The sequence below is a fragment of the Pleurodeles waltl genome, chromosome 8 (genome assembly GCF_031143425.1).
Source record: "Pleurodeles waltl isolate 20211129_DDA chromosome 8, aPleWal1.hap1.20221129, whole genome shotgun sequence".
NCBI classification, from domain to species: Eukaryota; Metazoa; Chordata; class Amphibia; order Caudata; family Salamandridae; genus Pleurodeles; species Pleurodeles waltl.
Genome location: NC_090447.1, coordinates 1,390,141,638 through 1,390,163,546, shown reverse-complemented (window position 1 = coordinate 1,390,163,546; position 21,909 = coordinate 1,390,141,638). Strand labels below are relative to the sequence as shown.

Sequence of the window (21,909 nt, the reverse complement as noted above, 5' to 3'; positions counted from 1 at the left end):
TCATTTATTGTCTATGTGTATGTACAACAAGTGCTTAACACTACTCCTTGGATAAGCCTACTGCTCGACCACACTACCACAAAATAGAGCATTAGTATTATCTATTTTTACCACTATTTTACCTCTAAGGGGAACCCTTGGACTCTGTGCATGCTATTCCTTACTTTGAAATAGCACATACAGAGCCAACTTCCTACATCAGGTATGCACATTGTCTATGATTAGACGTCTCAAATTCATGGGAAATCCTTATTGCAGTGTGCTTATAATATTTAAAAAAATACATATATATATTTTCTATATATTGGTGTAGGTTAACAGGCTTTCAATGTATGTATTGAACAAATTGCAGGAGTATTACAATGTGCATTTGTACTGCTTACTACTCTGATTCAAGCATGTGAATCTATGAAAGTTCCAATACTGGAATAAGAAAATGAGTAACTTACCTGTAACTTTAGTTCTCCAGTATTGGAATCTTTCATAGATTCAAATGCGACCCGCCCGCCTCCCCGGAGAAGCTCACCTTCACCTCTCTTTTTTCTGAGGTACTAGAGCTTCTTTCAGGAAGGTTCTAAAGGGTGGTGTTGCCAGATTTGTGGATTCTGAAGTTTGTTCCTTTTTTCTTAAAATGACTGATAGAGTGTTAAATTAAGAAGCCTAAGGGCTCTTAGGTTTCAATCTATGGTAACACTACTTGGTTAAATATACCGGGGGCTCCCATCTCAACGACTGGGAATGATTCAAGCTTGGGGAAATGTTCAATGGCATGTGTAGCTGCAGATACACATGCTATGCATATCGATTCCGACATCTAGTGTTGGGCTCTGAGTGTTGCAAGTTGTTTTTCTTCAAAGAAGGGTTTTAGAGTCACAGGATCAAGTGACTCCTCCTCTTCAGTTCCATTGCGCATGGGCATAGACTCCATTTTAGATTGCTTTCTTTCCGCCTTCGGGCTCGGACGTGTTTTCTCTCGCTCAGAGATTCCGATTCGGAAAACTTTTTTAAAACCTTCCTTTTCGTCAGTATTGTATTGATCGTGTTATTCATCTTCCATCGAAACAGCAGTACCGCCGGAAAACAACTTTGTTCGTCCTTCGGGGCGCGCGTGCGGCCAACTTGGGCCTATTGGGCCCGACCGCGTGGAGAGCCTCATGGATCGGACTCCATTCAGATTCTGCCCTCGGTGCCATGCTAAGTACCCATACACAGACCACCATCTGGTTTGCAACCTCTGCCTTTCTCCAGACCATTGTTCCGATCGAAAAAGACTCTGGGTGACCAAAGAGCAAGGAGGTTAGAAATGGCATCGAAGACCGGGGAACATTTCGACATAACAGAAGAACAAATGCAGACAGCAGTCTTGATCCGAGCCACAGAGTCGGAGCAGGAATCCGAGGAAGACGGACCCGTCACAGCCAGCCAGCATGTGAGTACGTCTTCCCCAGCACCTCCACATAAAAAACAACAGAAGGCCTTGGGTACGCCACTGCAAGAAGGCCATGGCTCGGCCCGAAAAAAGGCTGTCGGTGACCAACCCTCGGGTTCGGCACCGAAAAAAGGCCACGCCTCCGACAACTTAGGAGTCAACAAAGACTATTAAAAGCACTTGTGCCAAATTCAATTTTTAACATGGAAAGTTGCCTTCCTAGTAGCTGTAAGGAAATGCCTCCTTGGCATGGTTGCCCCCTGACTTTTTTGCCTTTGCTGATGCTATGTTTACAATTGAAAGTGTGCTGAGGCCTGCTAACCAGGCCCCAGCACCAGTGTTCTTTCCCTAACCTGTACTTTTGTATCCACAATTGGCAGACCCTGGCATCCAGATAAGTCCCTTGTAACTGGTACTTCTAGTACCAAGGGCCCTGATGCCAGGGAAGGTCTCTAAGGGCTGCAGCATGTCTTATGCCACCCTGGAGACCTCTCACTCAGCACAGACACACTGCTTACCAGCTTGTGTGTGCTAGTGAGGACAAAACGAGTAAGTCGACATGGCACTCCCCTCAGGGTGCCATGCCAGCCTCTCACTGCCTATGCAGTATAGGTAAGACACCCCTCTAGCAGGCCTTACAGCCCTAAGGCAGGGTGCACTATACCATAGGTGAGGGTACCAGTGCATGAGCATGGTACCCCTACAGTGTCTAAACAAAACCTTGGACATTGTAAGTGCAGGGTAGCCATAAGAGTATATGGTCTGGGAGTCTGTCAAACACGAACTCCACAGCACCATAGTGGCTACACTGAAAACTGGGAAGTTTGGTATCAAACTTCTCAGCACAATAAATGCACACTGATGCCAGTGTACATTTTATTGTAAAATACACCCCAGAGGGCACCTTAGAGGTGCCCCCTGAAACTTAACCGACTATCTGTGTAGGCTGACTAGTTTTAGCAGCCTGCCACAAACCGAGACATGTTGCTGGCCCCATGGGGAGAGTGCCTTTGTCACTCTGAGGCCAGTAACAAAGCCTGCACTGGGTGGAGATGCTAACACCTCTCCCAGGCAGGAATTGTCACACCTGGCGGTGAGCCTCAAAGGCTCACCTCCTTTGTGCCAACCCAGCAGGACACTCCAGCTAGTGGAGTTGCCCGCCCCCTCCGGCCAGGCCCCACTTTTGGCGGCAAGGCCGGAGAAAATAATGAGAATAACAAGGAGGAGTCACTGGCCAGTCAGGACAGCCCCTAAGGTGTCCTGAGCTGAGGTGACTCTAACTTTTAGAAATCCTCCATCTTGCAGATGGAGGATTCCCCCAATAGGGTTAGGATTGTGACCCCCTCCCCTTGGGAGGAGGCACAAAGAGGGTGTACCCACCCTCAGGGCTAGTAGCCATTGGCTACTAACCCCCCAGACCTAAACACGCCCTTAAATTTAGTATTTAAGGGCTACCCTGAACCCTAGAAAATCAGATTCCTGCAACTACAAGAAGAAGGACTGCCTAGCTGAAAAACCCCTGCAGAGGAAGACCAGAAGACGACAACTGCCTTGGCTCCAGAAACTCACCGGCCTGTCTCCTGCCTTCCAAAGATCCTGCTCCAGCGACGCCTTCCGAAGGGACCAGCGACCTCGACATCCTCTGAGGACTGCCCCTGCTTCGAAAAGACAAGAAACTCCCGAGGACAGCGGACCTGCTCCAAGAAAAGCTGCAACTTTGTTTCCAGCAGCTTTAAAGAACCCTGCAAGCTCCCCGCAAGAAGCGTGAGACTTGCAACACTGCACCCGGCGACCCCGACTCGGCTGGTGGAGATCCGACGCCTCAGGAGGGACCCCAGGACTACTCTAAGACTGTGAGTACAAAAACCTGTCCCCCCTGAGCCCCCACAGCGCCGCCTGCAGAGGGAATCCCGAGGCTTCCCCTGACCGCGACTCCTTGAATCCAAAGTCCCGACACCTGGGAGAGACCCTGCACCCGCAGCCCCCAGGACCTGAAGGACCGAACTTTCACTGGAGGAGTGACCCCCAGGAGTCCCTCTCCCTTGCCCAAGAGGAGGTTTCCCCGAGGAATCCCCCCCTTGCCTGCCTGCAGCGCTGAAGAGATCCCGAGATCTCTCATAGACTAACATTGCGAACCCGACGCTTGTTTCTACACTGCACCCGGCCGCCCCCGCGCCGCTGAGGGTGAAATTTCTGTGTGGACTTGTGTCCCCCCCGGTGCCCTACAAAACCCCCCTGGTCTGCCCTCCGAAGACGCGGGTACTTACCTGCAAGCAGACCGGAACCGGGGCACCCCCTTCTCTCCATTCTAGCCTATGTGTTTTGGGCACCACTTTGGACTCTGCACCTGACCGGCCCTGAGCTGCTGGGGTGGTGACTTTGGGGTTGCTCTGAACCCCCAACGGTGGGCTACCTTGGACCAAGAACTGAGCCCTGTAAGTGTCTTACTTACCTGGTTAATCTAACGAATACTTACCTCCCCTAGGAACTGTGAAAATTGCACTAAGTGTCCACTTTCAAAACAGCTATTTGTCCATAACTTGAAAAGTATACATGCAATTTTGATGATTTGAAGTTCCTAAAGTACTTACCTGCAATACCTTTCGAATGAGATATTACATGTAGAATTTGAACCTGTGGTTCTTAAAATAAACTAAGAAAAGATATTTTTCTATATAAAAACCTATTGGCTGGATTTGTCTCTGAGTGTGTGTACCTCATTTATTGTCTTGTGTATGTACAACAAATGCTTAACACTACTCCTTGGATAAGCCTACTGCTCGACCACACTACCACAAAATAGAGCATTAGTATTATCTATTTTTACCACTATTTTACCTCTAAGGGGAACCCTTGGACTCTGTGCATGCTATTCCTTACTTTGAAATAGCACATACAGAGCCAACTTCCTACATTGGTGGATCAGCGGTGGGGTACAAGACTTTGCATTTGCTGGACTACTCAGCCAATACCTGATCACACGACAAATTCCAAAATTGTCATTAGAAATTGATTTTTGCAATTTGAAAAGTTTTCTAAATTCTTAAAAGACCTGCTAGGGCCTTGTGTTAGATCCTGTTTAGCATTTCTTTTAAAGCTTAAAAGTTTGTTAAAAGTTTGAATTAGATTCTGGAACCAGTTTTAGTTTCTTAAAAAGTATTCCAACTTTTAGAAGCATAATGTCTAGCACAGATGTGAATGTGGTGGAACTCGACACCACACCTTACCTCCATCTACAGATGAGAGAGCTAAGGTCACTCTGTAAACTAAAGAAAATAGCAATGGGCCCCAAACCTACCAAAGTACAGCTCCAGGAGCTTTTGGCAGAGTTTGAAAAGGCCAACCCCTCTGAGGATGGCAACTCAGAGGATGAAGATAGTGACTTGGAGGGAAATTCCCCCCCTCCAGTCCTACTTAGGGAGAGCAGGGCTTCTCAAGCCCTGACTCCACAAATAATAGTCAGAGATGCTGGTTCCCTCACAGGAGGGACCAACAACTCTGAAATCACTGAGGATAACTCCAGTGAAGAGGACATCCAGTTAGCCAGGATGGCCAAAAGATTGGCTTTGGAAAGACAGATCCTAGCCATAGAGAGGGAAAGACAAGAGATGGGCCTAGGACCCATCAATGGTGGCAGCAACATAAATAGGGTCAGAGATTCTCCTGACATGTTGAAAATCCCCAAAGGGATTGTAACTAAATATGAAGATGGTGATGACATCACCAAATGGTTCACAGCTTTTGAGAGGGCTTGTGTAACCAGAAAAGTGAACAGATCTCACTGGGGTGCTCTCCTTTGGGAAATGTTCACAGGAAAGTGTAGGGATAGACTCCTCACACTCTCTGGACAAGATGCAGAATCTTATGACCTCATGAAGGGTACCCTGATTGAGGGCTTTGGATTCTCCACTGAGGAGTACAGGATTAGGTTCAGGGGGGCTCAAAAATCCTCGAGCCAGACCTGGGTTGACTTTGTTGACTACTCAGTGAAAACACTAGATGGTTGGATTCAAGGCAGTGGTGTAAGTAATTATGATGGGCTGTACAATTTATTTGTGAAAGAACACCTGTTAAGTAATTGTTTCAATGATAAACTGCATCAGCATCTGGTAGACCTAGGACCAATTTCTCCCCAAGAATTGGGAAAGAAGGCGGACCATTGGGTCAAGACAAGGGTGTCCAAGACTTCAACAGGGGGTGACCAAAAGAAAGGGGTCACAAAGACTCCCCAGCAGAAGGGTGATGAGACAACCAAAACTAAAAATAGTAAAGAGTCTTCTACAGGCCCCCAAAAACCTGCACAGGAGGGTGGGCCCAGAGCCTCTTCACAAAACAATGGGTACAAGGGTAAAAACTTTGATCCCAAAAAGGCCTGGTGTCATAGCTGTAAACAGCATGGACACCAAACTGGAGACAAGGCCTGTCCCAAGAAAGGTTCCACTCCAAACTCCCATCCAGGTAACACTGGTATGGCTAGTCTCCAAGTGGGATCAACAGTGTGCCCAGAGCAAATCAGGGTCCACACTGAAGCTACTCTAGTTTCTGAGGGTGGGGTGGATTTAGCCACACTAGCTGTCTGGCCGCCTAACATGCAAAAATACAGACAGCAACTCTTAATTAATGGGACTAGAATAGAGGGCCTGAGGGATACAGGTGCCAGTGTCACCATGGTGACAGAGAAACTGGTTTCCCCTGGCCAATACCTGACTGGAAAAACTTACACAGTCACCAACGCTGACAATCAGAGAAAAGTACATCCCATGGCAATGGTTACTTTAGAATGGGGAGGGGTCAATGGCCTGAAACAGGTGGTGGTCTCCTCAAATATCCCAGTGGACTGTCTGCTTGGAAATGACCTGGAGTCCTCAGCATGGGCTGAGGTAGAGCTAAAAACCCATGCAGCCATGCTGGGTATCCCTGAACTGGTGTGTGTGAAAACAAGAGCACAATGCAAGGCACAGGGTGAAAAAGTAGAGCTGGAGTCTGGAAAAATGGCCCAGCCTACCAAGAGAACAGGAAAGTCAGTTGGGAAACCCACTGCAACACAGCAAAAGAAAGGGAACCTCTCTTCTCAGGAAGAAGTTCTGCCCTCTGAGGGAACTGAGCCTTTGGAACTTGAACCTTATCAGGTTGAGCTCTTAGGCCCAGGGGGACCCTCAAGGGAAGAGCTGTGTAAGGGACAAGAAACCTGTCCCTCTCTTGAAGGCCTTAGGCAGCAAGCTGCTGAAGAGTCCAAAGGCAAGAAAAATGGAACACATAGGGTCTATTGGGAAGATGGGCTCCTGTACACTGAGGCCAGAGACCCCAAACCTGGTGCCACTAGGAGAGTGGTAGTGCCTCAGCTGTTCAGAGAGTTCATCCTAACATTGGCCCATGACATTCCCCTTGCTGGACATTTGGGACAAACCAAGACGTGGGAGAGGTTAGTCAACCACTTCTACTGGCCCAATATGTCCAACATGGTTAAGGAGTTTTGCCTCTCCTGCCCCACCTGTCAAGCCAGTGGTAAGACAGGTGGGCACCCAAAGGCCCCCCTCATTCCACTTCCAGTGGTGGGGGTGCCCTTTGAAAGAGTGGGTGTGGACATAGTTGGTCCACTGGAACCTCCCACAGCCTCAGGAAATATGTATATCCTGGTAGTAGTGGATCATGCTACCAGGTATCCTGAAGCTATTCCCCTTAGGTCGACTACTGCCCCTGCAGTAGCCAAGGCCCTCATTGGTATCTTTACCAGGGTGGGTTTCCCTAAGGAGGTGGTGTCTGACAGAGGTACCAACTTCATGTCAGCATACCTAAAGCACATGTGGAATGAGTGTGGAGTGACTTATAAATTCACTACACCTTACCATCCACAAACTAATGGCTTAGTTGAGAGATTCAACAAGACATTAAAAGGCATGATCATGGGGCTCCCAGAAAAACTCAAAAGGAGATGGGATGTCCTCCTGCCATGTCTGCTTTTCGCTTACAGGGAGGTACCACAGAAGGGAGTAGGGTTCTCACCCTTTGAACTTCTGTTTGGTCATCCTGTAAGGGGACCACTTGCCCTTGTTAAAGAAGGCTGGGAGAGACCTCTCCATGAGCCTAAACAGGACATAGTGGACTATGTACTTGGCCTTCGCTCTAGAATAGCAGAGTACATGGAAAAGGCAACCAAAAACCTTGAGGCCAGCCAACAGCTCCAGAAGTTTTGGTATGACCAAAAGGCTGCACTGGTTGAGTTCCAACCAGGGCAGAAAGTCTGGGTTCTGGAGCCTGTGGCTCCCAGGGCACTCCAGGACAAATGGAGTGGCCCTTACCCAGTACTAGAGAGGAAGAGTCAGGTCACCTACTTGGTGGACCTGGGCACAAGCAGGAGCCCCAAAAGGGTGATCCATGTAAACCGCCTTAAGCTCTTCCACGACAGGGCTGATGTCAATCTGTTGATGGTAACAGATGAGGATCAGGAGGCAGAGAGTGAACCTCTCCCTGATCTTCTGTCATCAGACCCAAAAGATGGTACAGTGGATGGAGTGATCTACTCAGACACCCTCTCTGGCCAACAGCAAGCTGATTGTAGGAGAGTCCTACAACAGTTTCCTGAACTCTTCTCCTTAACCCCTGGTCAGACACACCTGTGTACCCATGATGTGGACACAGGAGACAGCATGCCTGTCAAGAACAAAATCTTTAGACAGTCTGACCATGTTAAGGAAAGCATCAAGGTGGAAGTCCACAAGATGCTGGAATTGGGAGTCATTGAGCGCTCTGACAGCCCCTGGGCTAGCCCAGTGGTCTTAGTCCCCAAACCTCACACCACAGATGGAAAGAAAGAGATGAGGTTTTGTGTGGACTACAGAGGGCTCAATTCTGTCACCAAGACAGATGCTCATCCAATTCCAAGAGCTGATGAGCTCATTGATAAATTAGGTGCTGCCAAATTTCTAAGTACCTTTGACTTGACAGCAGGGTACTGGCAAATAAAAATGGCACCTGGAGCAAAAGAAAAGACAGCATTCTCCACACCTGATGGGCATTATCAGTTTACTGTTATGCCCTTTGGTTTAAAGAATGCCCCTGCCACCTTCCAAAGGTTGGTGAATCAAGTCCTTGCTGGCTTGGAGTCCTTTAGCACAGCTTATCTTGATGATATTGCTGTCTTTAGCTCCACCTGGCAGGATCACCTGGTCCACCTGAGGAAGGTTTTAAAGGCTCTGCAATCTGCAGGCCTCTCTATCAAGGCATCCAAATGCCAGATAGGGCAGGGAACTGTGGTTTACTTGGGACACCTTGTAGGTGGAGGCCAAGTTCAGCCACTCCAACCCAAGATCCAGACTATTCTGGACTGGGTAGCTCCAAAAACCCAGACTCAAGTCAGGGCATTCCTTGGCTTGACTGGGTACTACAGGAGGTTTGTGAAGGGATATGGATCCATTGTGACAGCCCTCACTGAGCTCACCTCCAAGAAAATGCCCAAGAAAGTGAACTGGACTGTGGACTGCCAACAGGCCTTTGACACCCTGAAACAGGCAATGTGCTCAGCACCAGTTCTCAAAGCTCCAGATTATTCTAAGCAGTTCATTGTGCAGACTGATGCCTCTGAACATGGGATAGGGGCAGTTTTGTCCCAAACAAATGATGATGGCCTTGACCAGCCTGTTGCTTTCATTAGCAGGAGGTTACTCCCCAGGGAGCAGCGTTGGAGTGCCATTGAGAGGGAGGCCTTTGCTGTGGTCTGGTCCCTGAAGAAGCTGAGACCATACCTCTTTGGGACTCACTTCCTAGTTCAAACTGACCACAGACCCTTCAAATGGCTGATGCAAATGAAAGGTGAAAATCCTAAACTGTTGAGGTGGTCCATCTCCCTACAGGGAATGGACTTTATAGTGGAACACAGACCTGGGACTGCCCATGCCAATGCAGATGGCCTTTCCAGGTTCTTCCACTTAGAAAATGAAGACTCTCTTGGGAAAGGTTAGTCTCATCCTCTTTCGTTTGGGGGGGGGTTGTGTAAGGAAATGCCTCCTTGGCATGGTTGCCCCCTGACTTTTTTGCCTTTGCTGATGCTATGTTTACAATTGAAAGTGTGCTGAGGCCTGCTAACCAGGCCCCAGCACCAGTGTTCTTTCCCTAACCTGTACTTTTGTATCCACAATTGGCAGACCCTGGCATCCAGATAAGTCCCTTGTAACTGGTACTTCTAGTACCAAGGGCCCTGATGCCAGGGAAGGTCTCTAAGGGCTGCAGCATGTCTTATGCCACCCTGGAGACCTCTCACTCAGCACAGACACACTGCTTACCAGCTTGTGTGTGCTAGTGAGGACAAAACGAGTAAGTCGACATGGCACTCCCCTCAGGGTGCCATGCCAGCCTCTCACTGCCTATGCAGTATAGGTAAGACACCCCTCTAGCAGGCCTTACAGCCCTAAGGCAGGGTGCACTATACCATAGGTGAGGGTACCAGTGCATGAGCATGGTACCCCTACAGTGTCTAAACAAAACCTTGGACATTGTAAGTGCAGGGTAGCCATAAGAGTATATGGTCTGGGAGTCTGTCAAACACGAACTCCACAGCACCATAGTGGCTACACTGAAAACTGGGAAGTTTGGTATCAAACTTCTCAGCACAATAAATGCACACTGATGCCAGTGTACATTTTATTGTAAAATACACCCCAGAGGGCACCTTAGAGGTGCCCCCTGAAACTTAACCGACTATCTGTGTAGGCTGACTAGTTTTAGCAGCCTGCCACAAACCGAGACATGTTGCTGGCCCCATGGGGAGAGTGCCTTTGTCACTCTGAGGCCAGTAACAAAGCCTGCACTGGGTGGAGATGCTAACACCTCTCCCAGGCAGGAATTGTCACACCTGGCGGTGAGCCTCAAAGGCTCACCTCCTTTGTGCCAACCCAGCAGGACACTCCAGCTAGTGGAGTTGCCCGCCCCCTCCGGCCAGGCCCCACTTTTGGCGGCAAGGCCGGAGAAAATAATGAGAATAACAAGGAGGAGTCACTGGCCAGTCAGGACAGCCCCTAAGGTGTCCTGAGCTGAGGTGACTCTAACTTTTAGAAATCCTCCATCTTGCAGATGGAGGATTCCCCCAATAGGGTTAGGATTGTGACCCCCTCCCCTTGGGAGGAGGCACAAAGAGGGTGTACCCACCCTCAGGGCTAGTAGCCATTGGCTACTAACCCCCCAGACCTAAACACGCCCTTAAATTTAGTATTTAAGGGCTACCCTGAACCCTAGAAAATCAGATTCCTGCAACTACAAGAAGAAGGACTGCCTAGCTGAAAAACCCCTGCAGAGGAAGACCAGAAGACGACAACTGCCTTGGCTCCAGAAACTCACCGGCCTGTCTCCTGCCTTCCAAAGATCCTGCTCCAGCGACGCCTTCCGAAGGGACCAGCGACCTCGACATCCTCTGAGGACTGCCCCTGCTTCGAAAAGACAAGAAACTCCCGAGGACAGCGGACCTGCTCCAAGAAAAGCTGCAACTTTGTTTCCAGCAGCTTTAAAGAACCCTGCAAGCTCCCCGCAAGAAGCGTGAGACTTGCAACACTGCACCCGGCGACCCCGACTCGGCTGGTGGAGATCCGACGCCTCAGGAGGGACCCCAGGACTACTCTAAGACTGTGAGTACAAAAACCTGTCCCCCCTGAGCCCCCACAGCGCCGCCTGCAGAGGGAATCCCGAGGCTTCCCCTGACCGCGACTCCTTGAATCCAAAGTCCCGACACCTGGGAGAGACCCTGCACCCGCAGCCCCCAGGACCTGAAGGACCGAACTTTCACTGGAGGAGTGACCCCCAGGAGTCCCTCTCCCTTGCCCAAGAGGAGGTTTCCCCGAGGAATCCCCCCCTTGCCTGCCTGCAGCGCTGAAGAGATCCCGAGATCTCTCATAGACTAACATTGCGAACCCGACGCTTGTTTCTACACTGCACCCGGCCGCCCCCGCGCCGCTGAGGGTGAAATTTCTGTGTGGACTTGTGTCCCCCCCGGTGCCCTACAAAACCCCCCTGGTCTGCCCTCCGAAGACGCGGGTACTTACCTGCAAGCAGACCGGAACCGGGGCACCCCCTTCTCTCCATTCTAGCCTATGTGTTTTGGGCACCACTTTGGACTCTGCACCTGACCGGCCCTGAGCTGCTGGGGTGGTGACTTTGGGGTTGCTCTGAACCCCCAACGGTGGGCTACCTTGGACCAAGAACTGAGCCCTGTAAGTGTCTTACTTACCTGGTTAATCTAACGAATACTTACCTCCCCTAGGAACTGTGAAAATTGCACTAAGTGTCCACTTTCAAAACAGCTATTTGTCCATAACTTGAAAAGTATACATGCAATTTTGATGATTTGAAGTTCCTAAAGTACTTACCTGCAATACCTTTCGAATGAGATATTACATGTAGAATTTGAACCTGTGGTTCTTAAAATAAACTAAGAAAAGATATTTTTCTATATAAAAACCTATTGGCTGGATTTGTCTCTGAGTGTGTGTACCTCATTTATTGTCTTGTGTATGTACAACAAATGCTTAACACTACTCCTTGGATAAGCCTACTGCTCGACCACACTACCACAAAATAGAGCATTAGTATTATCTATTTTTACCACTATTTTACCTCTAAGGGGAACCCTTGGACTCTGTGCATGCTATTCCTTACTTTGAAATAGCACATACAGAGCCAACTTCCTACAGTAGCCATTACTTCTTTAAGAAGAGTAAGTGAAATACAAGCTTTTACTCTTGAGGGACATTTTTTCCAAGTACAAAAACACAAAGTTGTACTAAGAAATCCAACATTTCTGCCAAAAGTAGTCTCACTATTTCATATCAATCTTCCCACAGCCAGATTCTGTGGCAGAAAGAGCTCTACATATATTAGACCTAAAAAGAGCTCTAATGTACTATATAGACAGAACTAAACAATTTAGAAAAACAAAACAACTTTTTGTGGCTTTCCAACAACCACATACAGGCAATCTTATATCAAAACAAGGTTTAGCAAGATGGATTGTAAGGTGCATACAAACATGCTATATCAATGCAAAAAGACAACTAGTCAACACCCCAAAAGCACATTCTACACGAAAGAAAGGAGCAACAATGGCTTTTTTTTTTTTTTTTAGGGAATATACCAATGGCTGAAATATGTAAAGCAGCTACATGGTTAACACCTCATAAATTTACTAAACACTACTGTGTGGACGTATTATCACAACAACAAGCCACAGTATGACAAGCTGTTTTAAGAACATTATTTCAAACAACTTTAACTCCTACAGGCTAGCCACCGCTATTTTGGGAGGACAGACTGCTTTGTAGACTATGCATAACATATGTATCTGCAGCTACACATGCCATCAAACGGAAAATGCCACTTACCCAGTGTACATCTGTTTGTGGCATGTTGTGCTGCAGATTCACATGCACCCTCCCTTTCTCCCCGGAAGCCTTTAGTCATTTAAGTGAACACATTTGTACATATGTATATACATTTACATTTGCATGGACATCTCTTTTTACACTTATATACTCTATCACTCCTTCCTTTACCCTCTGCAGGAAAACAATCTAACAATGGAGTCGATGCCCATGCGCAATGGAACACAAGAGGAGGAGTCACTCGATCCCGTGACTCTAAAAAACTTCTTTGAAGAAAAACAACTTGTAACACTGAGCCCAACACAAGATGTCGGAATCGATATGCATAGCATGTGAATCTGCAGCACGACATGCCACGAACAGATGTACACTGGGTAAGTGACATTTTCCATATATATATATATATATATATATATATATATATATATATATATATATTTATTTATTCAGTTTCGGCCTAGAAGTATTTAAAAAATGTTAGGAATCATTAAAAGTACACTTAAGGGACTGTATTGTGAATATGAGGTTATTTGTTTTATTTTCTTTCTGAAATTGTACTGTTTTTAAAAAAAATTACGGTTTTAAATCAAGACTAACATGTAACTGTCCGTTCAGAGCAAAGCTGTTGGAAGTCCGGAAAGTGAAAGGCTCAAAGAGGATCAACATCTGGAGATAATTCGTAATTATCAGCACCGTCTTCTCCAGCAAAGCAAGTATGTGTTCATTTCTAGTAAACTTCTTAAACTAAAGTTTCATAGAAGCATTCTGTTTTTCACATTGCAACATTGTTTTTATTCTTTGTTGCAATTTGTTTTCCTTTTAGGCAGCATCAGCAATCCGTTGAAGAGGCACGGAAACGACTTCAGGATTATCAGAATATACTGAGGAAAAGATATCCTTCTTTATCTACATCTTTGGTGGACCTCTCTACTGGCCAGCTAAAGGGGGATCCTTCTGTTGGACAGTTACCTGGAACCTCTGGAACTGGGCTTCATAAGTTATCTCCAGGAAAAAAATCCCAATTTGAACTCGTTTCCTTCAAAGAAAATGCAGAATCTTTGGCTCCATGTCTCTTAAATACTGCAGTTATACCAAGGGACTCTGAGCAGAGTCCCCATTTTACAAGGCCACAAGTGTGCCCTAGTGAGCTAGCAGAGCAGTACCAGATTTGTAAGAATGACTTTCAGCAGGTTAATCAGAGGCTTTATTTGGAATCAATGGCAGTTTTTGGTGCATTGAGTAAACAGCCAGTCTCTGAAACCAAACAACCAGCTTCTTTGTGCAGCCATCTTGAATCTGTTGCATTGCCTGAGCCAAGTAGCTCATTTGGGCCACAGTCGCAGACTAGATTGCAGTGGATGCATCCAAGTGTGCATAAAGAATATTTCGAGCAAGATCAAAAGCCGGTTGTAGATTTCTGCCAGGGCCAGTATCTTCCAAAACCACCTACTGCTGAGAACTCTGCAGAGGAGTTAGTTCCAGATTTACAAGAAGCTCCTAGGACTATGTTGATTTTACCTGAACATATTGCCGCATTACAGCACCAAGAGGTACAATCCACTACACCACCATCTCTGTCCAACGCACAGGCTGGTTCTTTGCTTTGTGGGCAGCACATTGAGAAAAGAGCAGTTCATGAACCACAGACACTGAATGGCCATTACCCTTCGCCTCCCTTTTCTGACCCTGTACAGTATCAGCAACAGTTGCTGGCTTCTTCAAGGGAAATTGAGGCTCACCAAAACCACCTCAAAGAACTACAATTGCAGCTGGATCAGCAGAGAGAGTTGCTGCTCTCTAGGCAGAAACTGCAGGAGCAAGCTCTGATCCAAAAACAGAATGAGTTGAAATCACAGATGCAAAGGCAGCAGGAGGCTTTGTTTGATTTTCTTCAAGACAAGCAGGTATTTAAACGTTAATTGAAGCTTTTAATGTCTTTTGATAAAACGCTTACACAAATTTAATTTTTGGTTGACATAGGCACCGCAGAATATTTGAAGTATTCTATTTTCAGAAGACCATACCTCTCTTAGCCTCTTAGTATTTTTGAAACCTCAAGCATGCCTTCCCTTTTAGTACTGTACATGAACTTTCCCCTTTATCAGTTGTTCTCACTTTTTCTTAAGTGCTGCATGCCCATATATGCAAAAGTGCAAATCATATACATTTCCTTGGCTGCCCACCCCTCAAAAAAGGGCAAAACCACTGTACTAGAAGACCAAAGGTCCCAAGCACTGATGAACTTGTGCATAAATTCTGTTTTTGTATGTCTCTCCCGTTCAATTCTAATAGCACACTCTGGAATGATGAGCAACTGCTTTGAACTTTTCAGTATTTTTAATGTGATTGTTTTTTTACAAAGTGGTGTGGCATAACAGTCAGGTGGTACAGGCCGGTTCCCAAATGTCTTTCCAACCCTTCAAGCGTTTGTAGGTGTTCAAGACAAGAGCTTATTTTTAATTCAATCCTTCCACCAGTGTCTCATCCTCCAGTACCTCAACCTTGCTGTCCAAGAGCAGGGGCTTTAGGGGCAAGACCTCTACTGTCCATGTGGTCCCGGTCATCCTCTGGCCTCCCATCTTAGAAGAGTCATGCCACATCACTGGGGTGGATAGGGCATTAACCTTTACTTCCACTATCATTGTTGCACTCTGATAGCACACAGCTCCTGTGTTCCTTACGAGGACTCTAGCAGTTAGGCTTGAATGCTTCCTGTAGGAAGTTGGCTCTGTATGCACTATTTCAAAGTAAGGAATAGTATGCACAGAGTCCCAGGGGGTCCCCTTAGAGGTAAGATAGTGGCAAAAAGAGATAATTCTAATGCTCTATTTTGTGGTAGTGTGGTCGAGCATTAGGCTTATCAAAGGAGTAGTGTTAAGCATTTGTTGTACACACACAGGCAATAAATGAGGAACACACACTCCCTCATCCTAAGATGGAGGTAAGGGGTGAGGTCGAGTTCCATCACATTCTCTTCTGCATTAGACATTATGTTTCTAAAAGTTGGAATACTTTTTAAGAATCTAAAACTATCTCTAGAACTTAATTCAAACCTTTACAAAAACTTTTAAACTCTAATAGAAATGCTAACAGGGACTAACACAAGGCCCTAGCAGGACTTTTAAAAAATTAGAAAAATAGCTCAAATTGCAAAAATCAGTTTCTAATGACAATTTTTGGAATTTGTCGTGTGATCAGGTATTGGCTGAGTAGTCCAGCAAATGCAAAGTCTTGTACCCCACTGCTGCTCCACCAATGTAGGGAGTTGGCTCTGTATGCACTATTTCAAAGTAAGGAATAGTATGCACAGAGTCCAAGGGTTCCCCTTTGAGGTAAGATAGTGGCAAAAAGAGATAATACTAATGCTCTATTTTGTGGTAGTGTGGTCGAGCAGTAGGCTTATCAAAGGAGTAGTGTTAAGCATTTGTTGAACACACACAGGCGATAAATGAGGAACACACACTCGGAGACCATTCCAGGTCAATAGGTTTTTGTATAGAAAAATATCTTTTCTTAGTTTATTTTAAGAACAACAGGTTCAAAATTTACATGTAATACTTCAAATGAAAGGTATTGCAGGTAGGTACTTTAGGAACTTTGAATAATCAAAATAGCACACACAGTTTTCAAATAAATCACATATAGCTATTTTAAAACTAGACACTGTGCAATTTTCAACAGTTCCTGGAGGGAGTAAGAGTTAGTTAGTTTTTGCAGGTAAGTAAACCACCTACGGGGTTCACGTTTGGGTCCAAGGTAGCCCACCGTTTGGGGTTCAGAGCCACCCCAAAGTTACCACACCAGCAGCTCAGGGCCGGTCAGGTGCAGAGGTCAAAGAGGTGCCCAAAACGCATAGGCTCCAATGGAGAAGGGGGTGCCCCGGTTCCAGTCTGCCCGCAGGTAAGTACCCGCGTCTTCGGAGGGCAGACCAGGGGGGTTTTGTAGGGCACCGGGGGGAACACAAGTCAGCACAGAAAGTACACCCTCAGCAGCACGGGGGCGGCCGGGTGCAATGTGCAAACACGTGTCGGGTTTCCAATAGGTTTCAATGAGAGACCAAGGGGTCTCTTCAGCGATGCAGGTAGGCAAGGGGGGGACTCCTCGGGGTAGCCACCACCTGGGCAAGGGAGAGGGCCTCCTGGGGGTCACTCCTGCACTGAAGTTCCGATCTTTCAGGTCTTGGGGGCTGCGGGTGCAGAGTCTTTACCAGGCGTCGGGATCTGGGAGTCAGGCAGTTGCGGTCAGGGGGAGCCTCGGGATTCCCTCTGCAGGCGTCGCTGTGGGGGCTCAGGGGGGACAACTCTGGCTACTCACGGTCTCGCAGTCGCCGGGGAGTCCTCCCTGAAGTGTTGTTTCTCCACAAGTCGAGCCGGGGGCGTCTGGTGCAGAGTAGCAAGTCTCACGCTTCCGGCGGGAAACGCAGTTGTTTTAAAGTTGCTCCTTTGAAACAAAGTTGCAATCTTGGATGAACAGAGCCGCTGTCCTCAGGAGTTTCTTGGTCCTTCTAGAGCAGGGTAGTCCTCTGAGGATTCAGAGGTCGCTGGTCCCTGGGGAGAGCGTCGCTGGAGCAGTGTCTTTAGAAGGGGGGAGACAGGCCGGTAGAGCTGGGGCCAAAGCAGTTGGTGTCTCCGTCTTCTCTGCAGGGTTTTTCAGCTTAGCAGTCCTCTTCTTCTTAGGTTGCTGGAATCTGAGTTACTAGGTTCATGGGAGCCCCTAAATACAGAATTTAGGGGTGCGTTTAGGTCTGGGAGGGCAGTAGCCAATGGCTACTATCCCTGAGGGTGGCTACACCCTCTTTGTGCCTCCTCCCAAGGGGATGGGTCACATTCCTATCCCTATTGGGGGAATCCTCCATCTGCAAGATGGAGGATTTCTAAAAGTCAGAGTCACCTCAGCTCAGGTTGCCTTAGGGGCTGTCCTGACTGGCCAGTGACTCCTCCTTGTTTTTCTCATTATCTCCTCCGGCCTTGCCACCAAAAGTGGGGCCGTGGCCGGAGGGGGCGGGCAACTCCACTAGCTGGAATGCCCTGGGGTGCTGTAACAAAGGGGGTGAGCCTTTGAGGCTCACCGCCAGGTGTTACAGTTCCTGCAAGGGGGAGGTGATAAGCATCTCCACCCAGTACAGGCTTTGTTACTAGCCACAGAGTGACAAAGGCACTCTCCCCATGTGGCCAGCAACATGTCTCGAGTGTGGCAGGCTCCTAAAACCAGTCATCCTACATGGGTAGTTGGTTAAGGTTTCAGGGGACACCTCTAAGGTGCCCTCTGGTGTGTATGTTACAATAAAATGAACACTGGCATCAGTGTGCATTTATTGTGCTGAGAAGTTTGATACCAAACTTCCCAGTTTTCAGTGTAGCCATTATGGTGCTGTGGAGTTCTTGTATGACAGACTCCCAGACCATATACTCTTATGGCTACCCTGCACTTACAATGTCTAAGATTTTGCTTAGACACTGTAGGGGCACAGTGCTCATGCACTGGTGCCCTCACCTATGGTATAGTGCACCCTGCCTTAGGGCTGTAAGGCCTGCTAGAGGGGTGACTTATCTATACTGCATAGGCAGTGTGAGGTTGGCATGGCACCCTGAGGTGAGTGCCATGTCGACTTACTCGTTTTGTCCTCACCAGCACACACAAGCTGGCAAGGAGTGTGTCTATGCTGAGTGAGGGGTCCCCAGGGTGGCATAAGATATGCTGCAGCCCTTAGAGACCTTCCCTGGCATCAGGGCCCTTGGTACCAGGGGTACCAGTTACAAGGGACTTATCTGGATGCCAGGGTGTGCCAATTGTGAAAACAAAATTACAGGTTAGGGAAAGAACACTGGTGCTGGGGCCTGGTTAGCAGGCCTCAGCACACTTTCAAATCAAAACTTAGCATCAGCAAAGGCAAAACGTCAGGGGGTAACCATGCCAAGGAGGCATTTCCTTACATATACCTATGGTGACATATGTAAAGTAGCTACATGGGCTACACAGCATACATTTACCAAACATTACTGTGTAGATGTGCTGGCCAGTCAACAAGCCAATGTGGGCCAAGCAGTTCTGTGTACATTATTTCAAACAACTGTAATCCCCACAAGCTACTCACCTCTTATGGAGTAGGACTGCTTTTACAGTTTATGCTGAGAATGTGTAACTACAGCCACACATGCCTTGAACAGAAAATGTTGCTTACCCAGTAAGCATCTGTTTATGGCATGCAGTGCTGTAGATTCACATGTGAACACCCTCCTCCCCAGGCACCTGTGCTGGTTATAGGTAATCTTATACATTATCACAACTTTCTTCTGCATGGGCATCTCACTATACTACTCTCTGCACCACATTCCATCCTCATCCTCCTTTCCGGAAAACAATCTAACAGTAGAGGTGATTAACGTGCACATTACCAGCAAGAGAAGGTGTCACCATACCTTGTGACTCAAAACACTTTCTTAGAAGAACAACAACTTGCGCACATCTGAGCCCAACACTAGATGGCAGGATTATGGTAAGCATGTGACTTTACAGCACTACTTCCCACAAACAGATGCTTACTGGGTAAGTAACATTTCTTTGACTATCTCAGCTTTCATATGAAAATGTGATATTTAATCAGGCATGTGTATTAGTCTTCATTTATTCTTTGAATGGCTGCCGCGTATTGTCTAAGATAAAGAACCTATAAAAGAAATAAAGTATCCACTAGCAACATTATCACAGGTACATAACTTTTCACTGCGACATCGCATTCTTCCTGTACCGTTTCTCAAGGACCTTGTGATCCTGCTGATATAATGATGGTGCTTTCTCAAATGGCATGGGAATAGTGATCACCTTTGCTGTCAGGTGAGCTCATTAACATCTCAGATTTTCATATTGCATTTTGAATTAGAATCAATTATCACTCTAAGAAACATAAAATATTGCTTCTGTTACTGTCTCAGTCAGATTTTCAATGGTATGATTTGGTGTTTAATGGTAGGGTTAATCATAAAGAATGTCTGTTCCCTCTCTCAGATTGCAGAGCCCATTGGTCTGTCTCAAAATCCAAACGATCAGCAAATGAGTTTAATCTCCTCCATCTTAAGAGCTGTGGAACACAATAATGAGGAAGTCACCCCTTTCAAAGAGCAAAGTGAGTATTGGACTTTCTTGCGTACTTTAGTTTTTTTTATCAACCAATTTGTTTGAGATTAGTTTATTTTCCTGACCCTGGAAGAATATGAGTCCCCCTGTAAGCCAGCTACAACATAATGTTTAAAAATAAACGTTGAAAGATATGCCACATATTTTCCTATCTTTTTGTACAAATATTTTTAAAATACTAATTCGACATGCATCATGTGAAATGTGAGACTAGGTTGAATATTGCTTGCTCCAAAGGGTTCACTCCCATTGGTCAACTTCTTATGATTAATACAACTTATTTTTGCTGGGAAAACGGAAGTTATTTCCTTCAAAAATCAATAGTGATTTATTGGTTGAAATGTTGTCATCTTCGAGGGACATTGTTAAAAAAGTGAGAATCCTACTGGAGATGCAACAGAGATCGACTACCAAAATGGTGACCACCAGATTCTAGAGTTCAGATTCTAAACATTTATATACTTTATGGAAAGAGTGGGAATATGATAAATATCTACATTTCTTTGGAGAACTCTCTATGCCAGTCTGTTTATCAGCAGTAGTAAATGCAGTTAGCACCTTTTCAGCATATGTGGTGGGGGTCAAACACAGTAAATTGATATGAGAAAAAATGCTTGAGCAACCAAGAGAGACATGGTCTCTGTATTTACCCCTGCTTTTGGTACAGACACGCTGCTCTACAGATTTATTTTCCAGCAAAAACCCGGCAACAGTTTTAAAGATATTAATGTTGTATTTTTGTGTATTTGTGCATGTTTTGTTAATTTGTAGTGCATACATCGTCCTACTCCTGTAACAGGCACCCTGAACCCTTTGGTGACTGCAATATTAAGACTGCTGTATGTTACTAAACTTTGTAGATCTTTACTATAATGAGCATTTTGTCAAGGCACTCCCTCTTTCTGCATTTAAATTCAACTAAATGTTTCCACTAGATGTTTTATTAAATTGATGGTTAGGTGGCTCCTGAAAGTTTGAGACATTCTGGTGTACCATTGCTCTCCATCTTTTGTAGTCCTTATGCACTTGATCCTATGAATTTCTTTTGCATGATCTGCCCATCTTTACTAGCTCAGTCGTACCAGGACTCGTTTCTTAGTTAATAAATTATTTCCATTCCATTTTAACAAACCCTTTCTTCCATTTAAATAAACATTAGAAAGTAGTAATAGGTTCATGTTTTAATTTAATGTTCATTTCTTTTAGTGGTGAATTCTTTAAAGTCCACCTCAGAACTGTGTTGTGCAAATTAATGTACCAAATTGCTTTAAAAGGAATTCATTTGAAATATTTACTCATGTATGTTTGCTGTTTCTTGCTCAAACAAAGAACATATACTTCTTGGAAAAGAGCATAAATGGAGGCCTTCAAAACCACCAGTCACAAAAATAAAACTGGGGCCTGTCTTAGAGCAACACGAACTAAGTGCTATCCAAGAAATCGAATCGCCTAAAAGTGGCAGGCTGTCGATCACAGGTAAGTGTTTGACATAATTTTTGCTACTTGAATTACCCCAATAGTTTTGGGACTTGTTAAAAAAAGAAAATATTGTTAGAGCAAGTAAAAATGTAACTCTCTATTAAATGTTTCATGTTTTTTTACATAATAAAATCCAATTGAATTTTTGATGTGATGAAACCAACAGTTTTAAAAACGGTATTATGTTCTGTGCCTTTCCTCAAAAGACTTCAGTGGAACATAACAGAATAGAGTGACTTTGCCTGGGGGCAGAGTTTCATTATTCAGAATCCGCCAAGTGATCACTGGACAGTGAGCACAAAATGCCATTCTTTTTTTATGTAATGTATTAGTCATGGATTTTTTAATGGTGCCACATTAAGGACCTGGGTTGCCATATTCAAGATCACTGGAATTATGTGACAGCGTAATTTGGCACATAATCATCGATTTTCCATATAACCCAGCATCTGCAGCCTAATATGTAGATTTCTTCAACAAAAAGAATCCTTTCTAGCTGACACA

The 21,909-nt window shown here is 45.9% G+C and overlaps 1 protein-coding gene across 3 annotated transcripts in view; it reads left to right on the top strand.

The window, feature by feature from the left end:
• CEP295 (centrosomal protein 295) overlaps positions 1-21,909 on the top strand; it is a 541,368-nt gene that overhangs the window by 314,829 nt on the left and 204,630 nt on the right. For all 3 annotated transcript variants that reach the window (XM_069202438.1, XM_069202439.1, XM_069202440.1), the window contains 4 exons: positions 13,408-13,505; positions 13,616-14,696; positions 19,798-19,915; positions 21,256-21,402. In XM_069202438.1, the coding sequence (XP_069058539.1) occupies positions 13,408-13,505; positions 13,616-14,696; positions 19,798-19,915; positions 21,256-21,402 (1,444 nt within the window). The remainder of the gene's footprint in view (positions 1-13,407; positions 13,506-13,615; positions 14,697-19,797; positions 19,916-21,255; positions 21,403-21,909) is intronic.